At 39.2% G+C, this 19,908-nt stretch overlaps 1 protein-coding gene across 1 annotated transcript; it reads right to left on the minus strand.

The window, feature by feature from the left end:
• Positions 1-5,503: 5,503 nt before the first annotated feature.
• HAUS1 (HAUS augmin like complex subunit 1) lies at positions 5,504-19,197 on the minus strand. Its single transcript, XM_038543371.1, has 9 exons — positions 19,048-19,197; positions 18,081-18,255; positions 12,400-12,535; positions 11,084-11,218; positions 9,033-9,156; positions 8,577-8,642; positions 7,124-7,195; positions 6,838-6,885; positions 5,504-5,749 (listed from the first exon to the last, which is right to left on the minus strand). Exons 1-9 carry the CDS (start codon positions 19,075-19,077, stop codon positions 5,699-5,701), a joined length of 837 nt encoding a protein of 278 aa, XP_038399299.1. The 5' UTR covers positions 19,078-19,197; the 3' UTR covers positions 5,504-5,698.
• Positions 19,198-19,908: the final 711 nt, after the last annotated feature.

Consider the following 19,908-nt stretch of genomic DNA (forward strand, 5'->3'; position numbering starts at 1 on the left):
AGGCAGAGACACAGGCAGAGGGAGAGGCAGGCTCCATGCACCGGGAGCCTGACGTGGGATTCGATCCCGGGTCTCCAGGATCACGCCCTGGGCCAAAGGCAGGCGCCAAACCGCTGCGCCACCCAGGGATCCCTTTTTTTTTTTTTTTTTTTTTTTTTTTTTTTTTTTTTTTTTTTTAAATTTTTTTTTTTTTTTTTTTAATTTTTATTTATTTATGATAGTCACATAGAGAGAGAGAGAGAGAGGCAGAGACACAGGCAGAGGGAGAAGCAGGCTCCATGCACCAGGAGCCTGACGTGGGATTCGATCCCGGGTCTCCAGGATCGCGCCCTGGGCCAAAGGCAGGCGCCAAACCGCTGCGCCACCCAGGGATCCCCCCCACCATTTTTTTAAAGTAAGCTTTACACCCAACGTGGCGCCCAAACTCATGACCCAGAGACCAAGCCACTCAGGTGTCCCTGAATACCCCACATTTTTAAAGATTGAAGTAAAATTAACATACAGTGTTCTATTAATTTCAGGTGTACAACATAATGATTCAACAATTCTGTACATTATTTAGTGCTCACCATGGTGAGGGCAGTGAGTCATCATCTGTCACCAAACAACATTTTTACAATCTTATTGATATATTCCCTATGCTGCACGTTTCACCTCTGTGACTTATTTATTTTGTAACTGGAAGTTTATATCTCTTAATCCCCTTTATCTATTTCACCCATCCCTCCACCCATGAAGCACACTATTCAGACAACTAGAGAAATTTGAATAGAGACTATATATTAGATAGTAATATTTTATCAATGTTAAATTTCCTGAATTTGACCATTTTACTATGATCATCTAAGAAGGTCTCTGTGCTTAGGAGATCAATGCAGAAGTCTTTAGGGGTAAAGCAGTGGCTCTCTATAGATAGACATACAGCCCAGGGGTCAGAATTAGAGACAAAAAAAGAGACGCCCCATTTCACACACTGATCCATATGGGTATATTTGACATTTCCAGAAAATATGCAGGTTAGAGATCTGGAAATGGAATTAGAACAAAAGTTTTAATTCTGGGCTCCTTTGGATATTTGCTTGCCCATACACCACATCCACTCCCCTTAATTTCACCTGCAAATAGAAATAGCTCTACTGGGATCCCTGGGTGGCGCAGCAGTTTGGCACCTGCCTTTGGCCCAGGGCGCGATCCTGGAGATCCCGGATCGAATCCCACATCGGGCTCCTGGTGCATGGAGCCTGCTTCTCCCTCTGCCTGTGTGTCTCTCTCTCTCTCTCTCTGACTATCATAAATAAATAAAAATTAAAAAAAAAGAAACAGCTCTACTTTTTTTTTTAATCTGCATACCTTTTCTTCAACAGTTTTATTGAGATTTAATTCACATACCATACAATTCACCCATTTAAAGTATATAATCTGGGGCACCTGGGTGGCTCAGTTGGTTAAGTGTCCGACTGTTGATATTAACTCGGGTCTTGAGTTCAAGCCCTGCATTGGGCTTAAAGACCAGTGTGGAGTCTACTTAGAAATAATAAATATATATATAAATAAAGTATATAATTCAATGGTTTCTGATATATTCACATGCAACCATTACCTCAAAAGGAACTCTGTGCCCTTTAGCTATGACTCCATATCTCTCATCTCCTCAACCCTAAGCACCATCAATTTCCTTTCTTTCTCTATACATTTCTGAACATTTCATGGGAATGTTATCCTATAACTGATAACATAGGTCTGATAACTGATAACTGATATAGGTCTTTTCTGACTGACTTCTTTCACTTAGCATAATGACTTCAGGGTTCATCCATAGTGTAGCACATATCAGTACTTCATTCCTTTTTATGGCTGAATAATATTCCATTGTAGGGATAAACCACATTTTGTTTGTCTACTCATCAGATGGTTGGCATCTGGGTTGTTATGAATAATGCTAATGTAAACATTCACATGTAAGTTTTTGTGTGGATGTGTTTTTATTTCTCTTGGGGTATATACCTAAGAGTTGAATTGTTGGGTCACAGAGTAATTAATCATTTGAGATCTTGCCTGTTTTCTGAAACGACTATACCATTTTATTCCTACCATTACTATATGAGGGTTCCAATTTGTCCATATCTTCACCAACACTTATTTTTAATTTAACATTTTTTAAAATTCTAGCCATCTGAGTATGAGGTATGTGGTTTTGATTTTTACTTCCCCAATAACTAATGATGTTAAGCATCTTTCCATGTGCTTATTTGGGCATTTATATGTCTTCACTGGAGAAATGTCTACTCAAATCCCTTCCCGTTTTTTAAATTGGGATGTTTGCCTTTTATTATTAAGTTGTAAGAGTTTTTATAGATTCTGCATATAAATCCTATATCAGACATGTGATTTGCAAACATTTTCCCCCATCCTGCGGATTGTCTATTCACTTTTTTTCCCCTAAAGATTTTATTTTAAATAGTCACTCACTCAACGTGGGGCGTGAACTTACAACCCAGAGATCAAGAGTCACACGCTCCACCTACTGAGCCAGCCAGGCACCCCCTATTCACTTTCTTAATAATGTCCTTTGAAACACAAAAGATTTGAATTTTCATGAAGTCCAGTTCATCTATCTCCATACAGTAAGCTGGGGCAGTCATAGGGCTCACCTTGTTTTCTTCTCTTCTCTTATAAATTAATGTCCTGTGCTTCTTTGTTATTCAATATATGAAGACTGTAGTTTCCTATTTTTTGTTTGTTTTTCTGTATAAAGCAAGACAATCAATGTGATCATTCTTCTGCATCAGAGTCAGAAGCAGAAACCCAAGTTTTGATACAGTTTTCACTATTGTTCAGTTCTAAATATTTTCTAATTTATATTATTATTTGAGTTATAGGTTATTTAGAATGTATTTCTTAAATTCCAAACATATAACTTTTTAGTTATTTTTATCTAATTGCATTGTGATGAGAGAATATGGTATATATGATTTCAGTGCTCCTCTAGTGGTTGAGCTTTTTTTTACTGCCCACTATTTGGACTTTTTTTTTTTTTAGGTAAGCTCCATACCCAGTGTGGGGCTTGAACTCATGATCTGGAGCTCAGGAGTCACATGCTCTACCGACTGAGCCAGCCAGGCACCCCTGGACAATTTTTATAAATGTTCTGGATTCACCTAAAAAGAACATGTTTTCCATGACAGTTTGGTATAGGATTCTTTTTATGTCCTTTGGATCAAGTTTGTTAATTATGTTGTTTCAATATTCTGTATCTTCGCTAATTTTTTTCTGCTTGCTCTATCACTTACTGAGAGACGTATGTAATGTATCATACTTGTGAATCCATCTATCCTTACTTTTAAGATATTTCGCTCATGTATAGCATACACTTACAGGTTTTTTTATTTTTTATTTTTATTTTTATTTTTTTTTTCAGGTTTTTTTAAAAAACCTTTCTGTCTTCATCTTTTAACTAAGGGATTTTCTCGTTTACACCTAATATAATGTTAAGTTTTATAAAATTATGCTGGTACCAAATTTCCTTGATTTTTACAGTGTGTTGTTTTTTGCTCTCCTTTTACTTTTTTTTTTTAAGATTTTTATTTATTTATTTTTTCATGAGAGACAGAGAGAGAGAGAGAGAGAGAGAGGCAGAGACACAGGCAGAGGGAGAACTGCTGCTATGCAGGGAGCCTGATGTGGGACTCGATCCCTGGACTCCAGGATCACATTCTGGGCCGAAGGCAGGTGCTAAACCACTGAAGCACCCTGGGATCCCCTCCTTTTATTTTGAACATTAATTTCACAAACTACTTTTATCAATTATCTACTGTGGCAAGCAACCAGCCCAAAACTTCAAACAAACTTCAAACAATAATCATTTATTATTTCTCATGATATTATGGATTGATTTTGTGGGCTTCTGGCCTGGGCCAGCTTGGTTGATCTCTGCAATCTGCTGGTGACTTGGCCAGGGCCAGATGGTCTAAGAAGGCCTCATTCACATAGCTGGCAGTTGGCAGCCTCCTTGGTCTTGGGTGGGGGCAGGGCTCAGTTAGAATCACTTATTCTGCTCCATGCAGTATTTCATCCTCCAACAGCCCAAGCTTCTTTACATAGAGGTTTCAGAATTCCAGAGCCATAAGAGAGGGCAAGTTCTGAATACAACTTTTAATCCTCTGCTGTTGTTACATTTGCTATTGTCTCCTCGGTCAAACAAATCATAAGGCCAAGGCAGAAAGAAGAGATGGAGATACAGACTTCAAGGAAATACAAATGTCTTTTGTATACCCACATATTCGTGGGAAAAGAGAGGGAGAAGCACCTGGGTGGCTCAGTGGTTGAGTGTCTGCCTTTGGCTCAGGTCGTGATCCCAGGGTCCTGGGATCGAGTTCCATATCAGGCTGCCTATAAGGCAGCCTTCCCTCTGCCTGTGTCTCTGCCCCTCTCTCTGTGTCTCTCATGAATAAATAAATAAAATCTTAAAAAAAAAAAAAGGAGGGAAAATTTTAAGGTCATTTAGATAAACTTTAAAAAATTGATTGCAGGGATCCCTGGGTGGCGCAGCGGTTTGGCGCCTGCCTTTGGCCCAGGGCGCGATCCTGGAGACCCGGGATCGAATCCTGTGTCGGGCTCCCTGCATGGAGCCTGCTTCTCCCTCTGCCTGTGTCTCTGCCTCTCTCTCTCTCTCTCTCTCTGTGACTATCATGAATAAATAAATAAAAATCTTTTTTTTTTAATAAAAATCTTTAAAAAATTGATTGCAAATAAAGCTCTTTTTAACTGATTGCCTTTTTTTTTTTTTAAGATTTTATTTATTTAGGCTCCCCCACAGGGAGTCTGCTTCTCCCTCTGCCTGGGTCTCTGCCTCTCTCTCTCTCTCTCTCTCTCATGAATAAATAAATAAAATCTTTAAACAAAACACAAAACCAAAAACAGTAAGGCTTTGGGGCACCTGACTGGCTCAGTTTTAAGCACCTGCTTTCAGTTCAGATCATGATCCTGGGGTCCTGGGATTGAGCCTCCCTGCTCAGTGGGGAGCCTGCTTCTCCCTCTCCCTCTGCTGCTCCCCCTGCTTAGGCTCTCTCATTCTCTCTCAAATACATACATACATACATAAAATCTAAAAATAAAATTAAAGCTTCTCCTTGGTTCTTTTTTCTTTTCTTTTTTTCTTTAACATTTAAATCTTTGATCTTTGGGATTATCCTGACATAAGGTGTGAAGTAAGGATCTAGCACCATGTGTTGAATTACCCACCTCTTCCCTACTGATTTAAAAGGTCATCTCTTTCATAAACTTAATCCCTGCATACATTAACATTTGGAGGTAGGCAGGTGCACTGATCAGAAGGAATGACAGCAAAACCCTGGAGGGAGGAATGGAAGAAGCATAACTGAGTTACAGAACTCTCCTTTTTGCATAGCTGACCTCATGAGTGACTACATGACAAATGTCATAATGTTTACCAAAGAGACCCAACAAAGGACACTTAACTGCCAGCAACAAAGAGAACTCATAATGCTTTGTAAAATGAAAACTATGTATTTGGGCATAGAAATGCAATATACAACTGGAAACTACTGTTCCATCAACAGTGACATTATTATCTAAGAACACAGGAGTTAAGTTATTAAGGAATGCCAAGAGAAAACAATTCTTTCAAGTCCTCTTCAATTTACTCTGTTTAGGGAAGATGAAGCATACTTGACTCTGGTCACAGTTCCATCATGTCTACCTTCTTTGTAAGTTCAGCTTCAATGATGTCCTAAAGTAAGAAGGAAACACCATATATTCTATAAATAAGGACATAAAACAAGTACTCTAACTTCCAGTATTATTTAAAATAAGGGAAGCAAAAAAGAAAAACATTAAAACAGAATTTTAGGAGCTCCTGGGTGGCACAGTCGGTTATGGTCTGACTCTTAATTTCAGCTCAGGTCATCATCTCCGAGTTTTAGTCGAGCCCCACATGGGGCTCCACACTCAGTGGAAAATGTCCTGAAGACTCTCCCTCCCTCTGTCCCTCTCCCTGCTGGCATTCTCTCTTCTCTTTCCTTCTCTAAAATAAGTAAATCCATCTTAAAGAAATTTTAAAAATACCATTATAAATATTAAATGTGCTTTTTGACATTCCTTGCCTTTGTATCTCCCCCCTCTCTTCCACAACCCAAAAGCTTTCTGACTTCTGATTCTAATAAACATCTCAAGGGAGAAAAACCCTTTAAAGAGATGAGTCGGTGTATCATTTAATAAAATTTATATTTATATTTATATTTATAAAAAATTTATATTTATAAAAGATAAATGATCACTGTGTATTTTTTATGAAAAGAAATATAGGGTGACCTGAGTGGCTCAGCTGTTTAGCGCCACATTCAGCCCAGGGCCTGGTCCTGGAGACCCAGGATCGAGTCCCGCATCAGGCTCCCTGCATGGAGCCTGCTTCTCCCTCTGCCAGTGTCTCTGCTTCTCTATGTCTCTCATTAATAAATAAATAAAATCTTTAGAAAAAAAAAAGAACTATATACACATATCCAAAAGTTTTTATGGAAAAAATTTATGCAAAACTGCATAGGGGTGCCTGGCTGCCTCAGGGAGAGAGCATGTGACTCTTGATCTTGGGGTCATGAGTTCAAGACCCACAATGAGTATAGAACTGACTCAAAAAAACCAAAATAATTTTAAAAAATCATTGTTAATGACACACAGCAACTTCGGGACTGTGGTTTACCTCTGAATAAGAAGAATGAAGGGAGCTTTAATTATATCAGTGTCTTTTTTCTTCTTTTTAAAAAATCAAAAGAAAAAAAAATAAAAAATCAAAAATCAAAAGAAAAAAATGGAACTACTTACTAATTCCCGCTTTGCTTCTTCAATTTTCACCTGAGCAAGGGATGGGTTCTTTTAAAGAAAAATAAAACAAGGAGAGGTTATATTGTTTCAACTAGGACTCAAGGAGAAAAAAGTGTATATCTTTTTCAAAAGGCAAAAACCTTACAGAAGAGTATCCAGTGAACATATAATTCTGAAATTCAGCAGACTTTAAATCCTTAAACATGGATCCAGTATTTTCATGATCATTTAGTACCCTTGGGGAAAGTTAGAGATGTCTTTTTTTTTAATTCATAAAAATAATTACCGGCATTAAATCTAAATATGACTCCAATTTTTTCTTCAAAGGTATAGTCTGCTGTTTTAGTTCTGCCAATTTCTGGGGGTGGAAAAACACAAGAGTCACAGAGTGATAGAGATATTCATAATGCAACTACACACTGATCATTTCTGAAACCAAACATAATAAAGCATTAACATTAAGATATTTTAAATAATGTATCAAATTGTACCAATGGGTCAAATTTGATTCGATGATATTTGAATAACAAACTCACTTCCAATGGAAACAATCCTTATAAAATGCTTAAAAGAGAAAAGTTATACTCCCATTTATTAAGAACAGGATTAAGCAGGGCATCTGGCTGGCTCAGTTCATGGAGCATGTGTATCCTGATCTCAGGGTTGTAAGTTCAAGCCCCACCTTGGATGTAGGGATTACTTAAAAATACTTTAGAAAAAGAGAATAGGGACGCCCAAGTGGCTCAATCGGCTAAGTGTCCAACTCTTAGTTTCAGCTCGGGTCATGATCTCAGGGTCCTGAGATGGAGTCCTGTGTCAGGCTTTGCGCTCAGCACACAGTCTGCCTGTGCTTCTCCCTCCCCCTCTGCTCCTGCCCTCCTTGCACTTTTCCCCTCTCTTTCTTCTCTATCAATAAATAAAATCTTAAAAAAAGAGAGAGAGAATAGGATCTAACTATGCTGTCTAGAAGTACAGAATAATGTAATTAAGAGGAATCAGAATGAGGGTGCATGGGTGGCTCAGTTGGTTAAGGGTCTGCCTTTGGCTTGGGTCGCAATTCCAGGGTCCTGGGATCTGGCCCCATGTTGGGCTCCCTGCTCAGTGGGAAATGTGCTTCTCTGCAGCTCCCCCTGCATGTGCCTTCTCTGTCAAATCAATAAATAAAATCTTTAAAAAAAAAAAAAAAAAGGAACCAGAATATAAGGGAACAGTTAGAATCTCAAATATGTATTTATGAATTGTCAACTTTAGATTCCAAAAATCAAAGTGCAAAAAATCTTAAAATAATAAATAATAATAAAATAAAACAAAACTCCCTCTTTATCTCTCTTCTACCAAAATAAATGATACTTATACCATCTAAAAACCCAGAATTGCATCCTATAGGAGTTTTCAGGTCTGCATTTTTACTGTAAGTGGAAAGAGAAGAAGAGGACCTAGATGGTTGACACATTATCCCTCAATAAATTTATTTTACAGATAAATCAACAACATATAACTGACTCTAACAAAAAGTTTCTAGCATATAGTAATAGTAATAAATACAGACAATCAAACAAATGTGAGGATAGATGCAGCTAACCAAGTAATAAAGGTATGAATACTGGTGAACATAAAGTACAGAGGTTAAAAAAAAAACAGGTCAATAGTGAACAAAGCTCTATAAAAAGAAACAAAACATAAAGCAGATTGTGCACTAAAATTTTAAAGGAAGCTAAATTGGGTTAAAATGAGCTCACCTCTGAAAGTGCTACTAGGGACTGATGAGACAGAGAAGCATCCATGCCTCTGGCTGAAAGCTGCTCCTAGAATTACAAAAAAGGGAGTTCAGTCAAAAACAGTATTTTGAAAGTGACCATCATGACATATTTTCACCATATAACACAGTTATGAGGAGCTACAATCATAGATGAAAAACTATACAAGCATCTAAGTACTTTATGCAGTATATGGATTATTTCAGTCACAGATTTACCAAAAGATGGGTGCAGTACTAAGAGTCTGGGCTTTGAGGCCTGGCTGCCTGAGTTTGAATCTGGATCTGCTGCTAAGTAGCTATGTGACTTTGGGCAAGTTACCCACCTTCTCCATAGTTCCCTTATCTATAAACTGGTAATAATAATAATACTGCCTCGTTGGGAGGGTGAAGGTCAACAAGAAGTCTGAAAAGAATACATTCAGTCTTTTGTACAAACCTCTGCAGTTCTGATTCCAAATCTGAACTCCTCCGACTTTGCTTTTAGGAAGTCCATGTTCTGAAGACGATTGTCAACTTTGGCCCTTTCTGTAGAGAGATGCAGCTCTGCCTTCTTTAGATCCCTTTAAAAAGTAAAGTTGAAAACATTTTCTTCTCCGCAGTGGAATTACTATAAAGAAGAAACTCTACTACTTTTGGGATTTAATTCTGGATTCTCAGAAGTTGATAATATACTTGCTGGATTATATAATTTATTTTATTTTTTAAAGATTTTATTTTTTATTTGAGAGAAAGAGAGAGAGAGCAGAAGCAGGAGGAGCTGCAGGCAGAGGGGAGGGAGAAGCAGACCGCACTGAGCAGGGTGCCTGATGTGGGGATCATGGGATCATGACCTAAGCCAAAGACAGACGCTGAACTAACTGAGCCACCCAGGTGCCCCTCTACCATATATTTTATATCCCAGAGTAGCTACCATGTATTCTTCTAGGTCATCTTTCCCTCCATGTTGCTACCTGGAATTTTTCTCAAGGAATACTAAGTAATTTTAAGATTAATATATGGCAATTATTCCTGGAGAAATAAACCTGCTGCTTAAGGAAGTCATTTAATATATCCAAGCCAATTTGAATTACGGATGTCCCAAAGTCCTCTTTCCTAAATGTGACATGACAGGGTCCCTTGCATATACATATTCAGTATTTGTTAAATAAATTTACACACCACCAAATTACTCATGTACATCCATATTCCTGATTTACAGCACCTAATCTCTGGGGCAACTGGATCTAAAGAACATCCAGAACATCAAGATGGATACCAGAGCTCTAGGGGCACCTGGGTGGCTTAGTTGGTTACTTGGTTAAGCGTCTGATCTTGATTTCTGCTCTGGTCATGATCTCAGGGTTGTAGGATCAAGCCCTGCATCAGGTTCCATGATCAGGAGGGAGTCTGCTTGAGATTCTCTCTGTGCCCCTTCCTCCCCTTGCATGCATGCTCATGCACACACGCACTTTCTAAAATAAATAAATAAATAAATAAACAAACAAACAAATCTTTAAAAAAAGAGGGATACCAGACCTCCAGTAAGAATGGGAAACAAAATATAATGTGATTTTAAATTGCACCATTGCTTATAAGTCAAAAAAAATTCACATATATTCTCTAAATTATAAAACCTAGGCTATTTGTTGGGGCACCTGGATGGTGCATGCAGTTACGCATCTGACTCTTCATTTTGGCTCCGGTCATGATCTCAGGGTAGAGGGATCAAGCCCCCCGTTGGGCTCTCTGCTCAATATGGAGTATGCTTAAGATTTTCTCTCCCTCTCCTTCTGTCCTGTACTTGCTCACACACTCTCTCAAATAAATAAATAAATCTTTTTTTAAAATATTTTTTTAAATTTTATTTATTTATGATAGTCACACAGAGAGAGAGAGAGAGAGGCAGAGACATAGGCAGAGGCAGAAGCAGACTCCATGCCCCGGGAGCCCGACGTGGGATTTGATCCTGGGTCTCCAGGATCACGCCCTGCGCCAAAGGCAGGCGCCAAACCGCTGCACCACCCAGGGATCCCTAAATAAATAAATCTTAAAAAAAAAAAAAAAGAACCTAGGCTAATTGTAAAAGAAAAAAAAAAAAAAAAACAGTAGGGAACCCTGGGTGGCGCAGCGGTTTAGTGCCTGACTTTGGCCCAGGGCGTGATCCTGGAGACCCAGGATTGAATCCCACATCAGGCTCCTGGTGCATGGAGCCTGCTTCTCCCTCTGCCTATGTCTCTGCCTCTCTCTCTCTGTATGTGTGTGACTATCACAAATAAATAAAATTAAAAAAAAAAAAAAACAGTAAAAAATTGCATGAAATAAAAGATGAAAATCTGTACCAAACCAACCCCTATCTCCACCCAAGTCATTATTTACTTAGAAAACCATTTATGGACCCTAGTTCTTAACATGTATTTTAAATCATATCTAATGCTAAAACTAAACCCGGCAATGTCCTGTTACTGCCTTTATAATAACCATTTTCATCACTTCCAACTCAGTACTTACTCTCGTAGACATTTTTCTAACACTAACGTTGCAGTCAAATTTTTTTCAAGTTTTTCCAATTCAAGCTTGATTTCTTCATTTTTGGATTTGGTACAGAAAAGATCAGAGGTCAGATCATTCACTGCAGGGATAAAACTAAAAAAAGAATCTTGTCACATAAAAATGAACATTAAGGACAATAATGACAATTATTCCTCATTTCTAACAATGACTTATGTGGATTCTTCTACAATCATACTGTTTCAAGGCTCCATGCATTTTTTCTCTATGCATTTTTATATGTTGTTTCCATTGCCTGAAAAGCCCTTCTTCAGGCAAATTTCCATTTGTCTTTCAAAACTCAAATAAGATTTATTCCCATTTTGAAACTCCCTACCCCTCTGTGCTACTTAGCAACAGCTGGTATACTCTCATATTGTTACAGATGTCAAACGACAATATAGTTTTACATACCTAACTCCCTTATTTGACCATAAATAGAGACTATCCTTGCTCATAGCTATTATCCTACTCATCTCTGCCTCCTCAGTGCCTGTATGTATGCATGTATCTATATCTGTATCTGTATCTGTACCAGTATCCGTATCTATGCTTATACACTTACATATAACTAGTGTTTGGTGTCTGCTAAATTGACTTAATTCAGGTTTAGATTTCTGCTGCAATGTAGTCGTATGTTCTTATATCTGAAACACTACTGTCTGAGAATACATATAAATTCCAAGTCCTTATATGGGCAATTAAGTAGAATAGCTATGCAATATAGCTAACACACGGCTACCAAGGTAATCAGATTGACTCTGGAGTCAAATTGGGTTGGAATCCCAATTCTGACATTTACCAGCTAGGAGAAGTTATTTAACAGACTTTTCCTGAACTTCAGTTTCCCCTTAGTGTTGTTGAAAATAATAATATCATTATATAGCTGGAATGCCTGTCATAAGAATAAAGGTCCTTAACCTACTCTACCAGTAGGGGGAGAGTGACCATAATTCACTATGCTCAATCAGGTCATTTAACCTACTGCTTTTCTTATTGTTTAGGTTGAGTGATGTAAGTAATACCTAATCTCTTTCCAAATATACATGAGAACCAACCTTTACAAACCTAATCTTGGAAGAAGAAAATTTAAAGAACACTGAACTTATCTGAATTAATTACACATACTCACTGGCAATGATAAGGATAAGTAAATTCAGTGTTTCTGCATTTATTGTTTATTTCCTATATAGAATTACCCAGAGAAACAAAAAGTCCTCAGGTCAAGACCTTATAGTATATATGATTTCAGAAATTAAAATTGTCACAAGAATTACCTAGCTAGTGAGGTATCCTTTGTTTCAAGGGCCACTGCACTGTCAACCAAAGCATTCAGGTACCTAGAACCAGTGCTAGACAGATTGGCAGGGGAAAAATTCACACTCTCCATGAGAAGGTTCTGAAGATGCTTGGCTGAAAAGATATAAGAGTTCTATGGTAACTAAGATGTTTGTTTTATTTGAATTTTTAATAGCTTTATTGAAATCATCACATATCACACAAATCCACCCACCTAAAGTATATAATTTGATGGTGTGTAGTATATTCAGAGTTGTACACCATCAATATGATCAATTTTAGAACATTTTCATCACGCCCCCCCCCAAAAAAAACCATATTTCTTAGTCATCATATTCCAATTCCCCAACCCATGAAGCCCTAGGAACCACTTACCTACATTCTGTCTTTACTCATTTCGTATTTGGGTATATACCTAGGAGTAGAACTGCTGGTCACATTCTAACTATGTTTAACCATTTGAGGAATTATCAGACTTTTTTCCAAAGCAAATGTATGATATTACAATCCTACCAGAAGTGTATGAGGATTTCAATTTCTCCATACATTACCAACAGTTGTTATCATCATTATTATTATTTTTGCATAGTGGTCACTCACAGAACTTAATAATGATCAATATAATGATAACTCAAGACCCAAATACTTTTCTTTTTGATTGTAGCCCTCCTTGTAGGTGTGAAGTGAATTGCAATTTTCATTTGCACTTCCCTGATGGCTATCAATGCTGGTTTAATGGCCATTTTTGTATCTGCTTGGAAGAAATGTATATTCACACCCCTTGTCCATTTTTAATTGGATTATTTATCTTTTTATTATTGAGTTGTAAGAGTTCTTTATATGTTGTAGATATAAGTCCCCCCCCCTCTTTTTTAAGATTTGTTTGACAGAGAGAGAGAGAGAGAGAGAGAGAGAGAGAGAGAGGGAGGGAGAGAGAAAGCGCCCAAGAGCACAAGCAGGGGGAACAGCAGAGGGAGGAGGAGAAGCAGGCTCCCTGCAGGTAGCCTGATGTGGGGCTCAATGCCAGGATCCTGGGATTATGACCCAAGCCAAAGGCAGATACTTAACCAAGTGAGCTACTTAGGTGCCCTATAGATACAAGTCCCCTATCAGATATGACTTACAAATGTTTTCTTCCATGCTGTGGGTTGTCTTTTCATTTACTTGATGGTGTCCTTTGAGAACAAAAGTTTTTAATTTTGACGATATCCAATTTATCTTTTTCCTTTGTTGCTTCTGTTTAGGGGAATCATAGTTAAGAAACCACTGCCAGATTCAAGGTCATGAAGATATACTCTGATGTTGTCTTCTGAGTTTTAGGTTTAGCTTTTGTGTTTAGGTTTTTCATTTGTTTTGAGTTTACTCTTACATATGGCATGAGGCAGGGTCCAACTTCATTCTTGTACATGTGGATCATCCAATTACTCCAGCACTAGTCATTGAAAAAGGCTATTTTTTCCTCCACTGAATTGTCTCTTACCCTTGTCAAAAATCAACAGACCAGGAATTAAGACTTCCAGCCAAACAGTACAAGATCTGCATACCTGCTCTCCAGTGAAACTGACGAAAATTGTAAAAAACAAAGAAAGAAACCCAACCATGTAAAAACAACAACAACCACCCAGAACCAAAACACAATGATTTAAAACCTCTGGAAATGGTCTTAAGGACAAATAGCAAATAAAGAAACAACTATTCTAGAAAATCTATGAAAATTCAGTAAGGAAGATGAGAGTTTGTGGTATTTAAACCAAGACCACCCTTACCTTCTCCCTCCCAGTCCAATGAGGCAAAGACTCCACTCCAGACTGTTTTGACTATTGGGAGAGCTTCTAGCATGCTGAGAATACCAGGGTCCCAAGGGTCCTGTACCAGCTCATGAGGTGGTGATTCCACACCAGGAAAGGCAAACCAAGAGGCTTGTTGTACTCCCCTGTCAACCAACCACTCAGCATCTACACTGGCAGCACCACTCAGAGAAAAGCTTGTTAATGTCTCTATCCCCAACTCCAGATCCCTGACTCAGAGATTCTGGGCAGAGGAAGAAGCAAGCCATAGAAGAGATAATTCCCAGCATCTTCCCAAAGGAATTGAATTCATTTGCAATAGAGCCTGGAGAAGTCCAAGCTTAAAGAGACTCTCAAGAACTGTGGAAGTTATAGTAAAAAGCAATTGGGAAAAGAGTCAAGACACAGGTTAAACTGTAGGCTAGTTACAGTTAGTTCGCATAGGAGAAGCAGAAAATAAGACACATGACAAAAGCCATCCTAGGGTCACAATAAATATCAAACACTGCCCTCTGAAACTATTCCTTTAAGGGTGCTAGAATTTGATTGGATTCACTTGTAGAGCAATTTATATCCCACAACATTGCTGGAAACAATAATCAGCTGTCAATTAGCAGAATTTTGCAGTTGGATATAGTCCATGAAAGAGAGGAAGACAATCCTACCAAAGCCACTGCCATCCCACAGTGACTGTGGGATACTTAAGTATCTGCCTCCCTGAGGAGCAACATCACAGGCTAAATACCATCAAGGGTAAATAGATTTCATTAAAAACAATCAGTCAGTCATTAAACAAACAAGAAAACCATAATGACAACAAGCTCTGAGGGGTTGGGGTGTTGGGAGACTTGTACTACAAGTTACTACAAGTTTGTAATACAAACTACACACAAAAGAATTGACAAAAACCTTTCAGTGGGTTGGAATACAGAGTTACTACAATACAGTATCTAAAAAGTCCAATTTCCACAAAAAAAAAAAAAAAATAGAGAGGAATGCAAAACAAGAAAGCATGACCCAGAGCAAAAAGCAAGCAACAGAAACTGCCTGTCAGAATGACAGATGTTGGATTTATCAGAAAAGACTTCAAAATAGCATAATGAACAAGTTCATAGTACCAAAGAAAACCACGATTAGGGTAGCCCTGGTGGCGCAGCAGTTTAGTGCTGCCTGTAGCCTGGAGGGTGATCCTGGAGACCTGGGATCGAGTCCCACGTCGGGCTCCCTGCATGGAGCCTGCTTCTCCCTCTGCCTGTGTCTCTGCCTGTCTCTGCCTCTCTCTCTCTCTCTGTCTCTCATGAATAAATAAATAAAACCTTAAAAAAAAAAGAAAAAGAAAACCATGATTAAATACACAACAATGGGCAGCCTGGGTGGCTCAGTGGTTTAGTGCCGCCTTTGGATCCTGGGGACCCGGAACTGAGTCCCACGTCGGGCTGCCTGCTTGGAGCCTGCTTCTCCCTCTGCCTGTGTCTCTGCCTCTCTCTCTCTGTGTGTCTCATGAATAAATAAATAAAATCTTTAAAAAATAAATTAAAAACATAGACGCAACAAAAGGTATAAGGACAATGTTGCATCAAATAGAGAATATCAAAAAGAAATGGAAATTACTAAAAAAAATTAAATGGAAATGCAGGAGTTGAAGAGTACAATAACTAAAATGAAAAGTTGCTAGAGAAAATAAACAACAGACTTGAAGTGGCAGAATAAATAAGTGAACTTGAAGATAAAGTGATGGAGATTATGGAAGCTGAAGAACAGAGAGGAAAAACGTTGAAAGAAAAAAAAAAGCACCGCAGAAAAACAAGGAACACCATTAGGTACACCAACATATGCGCGTTGGGAGTCCAGAAGAAAGAAGTAGAAGAAAACAGTCAAAGGAATAATGCCTGAAAACTTATCACATTTATTGAAAAACAATAATTTACACATCCAAGGAATAACTCAAAAAACCCCACAAAACTAGAATCATTCAACAAATCCAAGCAGAATAAATGCAAAGAGATCCACAAACATACATACCAAGGTAAAAATGCTCAAATAAAAGATAAGGAGATGATCTTGAGAACAACAAAGAAAAAAGGATTTATTATTTACAAGGAAATTCCAATAAGATTAACAGTTGACTTCTCAGGCAGAAACAAAGGAGGTCAGAAAGAATGAGATAACATATTCAAAGTGTTCAAGATAAAAACTCTCAAAAAGTCCTACATTTAGTGAAATTATCTTTCAAAAATGAATGCAAAATAAAGACTCCCAGATAGACAAATACTGAGAGAATTTGTCATAAGCAGTTCTGATTTAGAAGAAATTCTAAAGAAGCTACTGTGGGCTAAAAGCGAGTGACCCCAAACAGTAATTCAAATGCACACACAAAAAACAATGAATATCAGGAAAGGTGGCTGTGGAATTATGAAGAGCATAAATGCATATTTTTTCTCCTGATTTTTAAAAAAATATTTATTTATTTAGGGGACGGAGAGGAGAGCACCTGAGTAGAGGGGAGGGGCAGCGGGAGAAAGACTCCTTGCTGAGCCGGGAGCCTGAAATGGGGCTCTGTTCCAGGACCCTAAAACCATGACCAGAGCCAAAAGCAGACACTTAGCTGACTGAGCCACCCAGGCGACCCTTTTTCCTGATTTAAAAAGCAATTGCATAGGGTGCCTGGGTAGCTTAGTCAGCTAAGTGTCTGCCTTTGGCTCAGGTCGTGATCCTGGGGTTCTGGGACTGAGCCCCATGTTGGGCTCCCTCCTCAGTGGGGAAGCTGCTTCTCCCTCTCCTCCGCACTTGTGGTCTCTCTCACTATCTGTCTCTCTCAATAAATAAAAAAAATCTTTTAAAAATAAAAAGTAATTGCATAAAATAATATGTATATAAAGTATTGTTCCATCATGGAAACATAGCATATAGGCTAAAAGCAGTGCACCAAAACAAAAAGCCAATTTTGCTGTATGTTAATTTTTAAAAGAAAACTGGAAAAAAGCCCATACACAACAGATTTACAATATAATTTGTACTACATTCAAAATATTGCATGTAACATGTACCACAGACATAGTTAAATAAATACAGGGCAATTGTAGGTCTCACTTTCTTCCTCTTTTGTATATTCCAACCCACTGAAAGGCTTTTGTCAATTCTTTTGTGTGCAGTTTGTATTATAAAAACAACAACAGGGGATCCCTGGGTGGCGCAGCGGTTTGGCGCCTGCCTTTGGCCCAGGGCGCGATCCTGGAGACCCGGGATCGAATCCCACGTCGGGCTTCCGGTGCATGGAGCCTGCTTCTCCCTCTGCCTATGTCTCTGCCTCTCTCTTTCTCTCTCTGTGACTATCATAAATAAATAAAAATTAAAAAAAAAAAAAAAAAAAAAAGATTAAAAAAAAAAAAAAAAAAAAAAAAAAAAAAACAACAACAACAGGTGTCTTGAATGCACTTTTTCAAGCTACATATACACAGCAGAAAATTCTAATGTGATCCCATGAATATACAGCGATAGCGTGATTTGTTCAAGTCCGGCAGTTCATGGCTGTCATCTCAGATGTCCCGATGGGTCCCTATAACTAAAGCATAAAGACTAAAAACAGACCAAAAAGATATGCAAGTGAAAAACTGAAAGCTTGTATGTCAGGCTAACTTTAGACTCATGTGTTAGGGGTTACTATCTGGTATCAGAGTACCAATAAAATTGACATTATAATGAAGTTTATGATTTATTAAGTTGCTATAATAATGGAGTGGGAGGCAAATCTGGCTAGAACAAGAAGCAAAATTGACAAGCAGTCTACACTAAATTAACTTTGTATTCTTAGCGTTACAAAATGTAGTTACCTCGAGTTATTATCTCATCCAAAACTCTGCAATTAATCTCACCTTCTGATTCATATTCACTTGCTTTCTGCTTCAAGTCCTCTATAACCAGGTAGACGTCCCTGTCTCGGACCCTGTTGAGCTCCGAAAGGTGATGTAAAATCTCCGTGGTCCGAGCGTTCACCTCATATTGCGGAATGGAGTGATCTCCGAATATTTTCTTCAACCACGCAGCAACCTAACCATTATAAGAAAAATATTGTAAGTCTTGTTTATTGTAACAGCATGAAGCAAACATCAGAAAGAAGTGATCAGAGGCAAGCAAAACGTTTTCTAGAAATATTCTGGCATCCTACTTACTTCACATTACAATTTGTCTTTACAAAAAAACAAACAAACAAAAAAAACAAAAACAAAACAATTTGTCTTTATGGAGACACACACCAGACAGATGTCAGGAAACAGAGGTGAGCAAGCACGATGAACATTATCAGAAAACAATCCACCCTTTCCTAAAGCTACAAAGTAGCATGGTAATAATCTGCATCACTCGATTGATTTTAGAACTCAACATGAAGGTGCTAAAGCATTATTATACGTGCAAAGTCTGAAAAAGGCGTCGCCCTCAACACACCGAAGGCCCCGCTGTACCGGGGGGCACCGGGGGTTGGGACGCAGGCCCCGGTCAGGTGTGAAAACCCTAACTAGGAAGCAGCGGAGAACGGCGAGGCTTGGCTGGAAGGTGGGTTCGGATTCGGAAATCCCACTGTGGTCCGCTGAGAGGGCTCGCTACCAAGGGGCTCCGCCGCTCTCCAAGCCCGAGTCCACGCTAGGAGAGCCCCGGGAAAGAAGGCAGGCGCCCTTGCCCGGGGGTCTAGGCAGGATGGCGAAGGCGGTCCTAAAGATGGACCGGGAGAGTACGGGGAGGAAAAAAGTAAACATGGAACGCCCAGGAGATCCACCGGCTGCGAAAATGTGTCAAAGACGCCGTTTCCCCGGAAGCCACAAATCCCGGCTCCCGCCCCATCACCTGCGCCTCCTTCTCCTCCGGCGCCTCCATAGCCGCCGCTCCCGCCACTTCTCGAGAAGCCGCTCGCGGGAGAAGTTCGCAGCTCGCTCTGGAGGCCCCGCCCACACACCGTTGGTTCCGCCCCCCCTTCTCGTCCCGGGATTTCTGGGAGTTGTAGTTTTTACTAGGACTCCGAGCCTCCGAGTCCGAGGCTAGTCCGAGGCTCCAGCACCGCAGCTCTCCTGGGTTGCTGCCTTGCGGCTCTCTCTGCGCTCGGTGATATCATTTCCTCGATGGGAACAGCGGTCTACAACCAGGCTGTTTTTTTCTTTTTTATATTTTTATTTCTGACGTGAATCAGTTGTCTTAAAAAATACCTGAAACTTGTTCTTTATAGCACATATTCGTTTCTCCCCATGTTTAAGTGCATTGACTTAAAATTTTTATTTTTTACCCTAGCAATATCAGCTGCAGCAGTCTTAATCTTAGCCTTTATTTTCCACTACCAAAGAGCTAAATGTGCTGGCGACTGCTGTAAAATAGTTGACAGTTGGGGAGCTTGGCTGGCTCAATCAGAAGAGTGGGACCTTTTTTTTTTTTTTAAATTTATGATAGTCACAGAGAGAGAGAGAGAGAGGCAGAGACATAGGCAGAGGGAGAAGCAGACTCCATGCACCGGGAGCCTGACGTGGGACTCGATCCGGGGTCTCCAGGACTGCGCCCTGGGCCAAAGGCAGGCGCCAAACCGCTGCGCCACCCAGGGATCCCAAGAGTGAGACTTTTGATCTGGGTCATGAGTTCAAGCCCCCACTTGGGGTGTAGAGATGACTTAAAAACCTTAAAAAACAAAAAACCAGTTGATAGCATCCAACTGCTGGCACT

The sequence above is a fragment of the Canis lupus genome, chromosome 7 (assembly GCF_011100685.1).
Source record: "Canis lupus familiaris isolate Mischka breed German Shepherd chromosome 7, alternate assembly UU_Cfam_GSD_1.0, whole genome shotgun sequence".
Classification (NCBI taxonomy): Eukaryota; Metazoa; Chordata; class Mammalia; order Carnivora; family Canidae; genus Canis; species Canis lupus.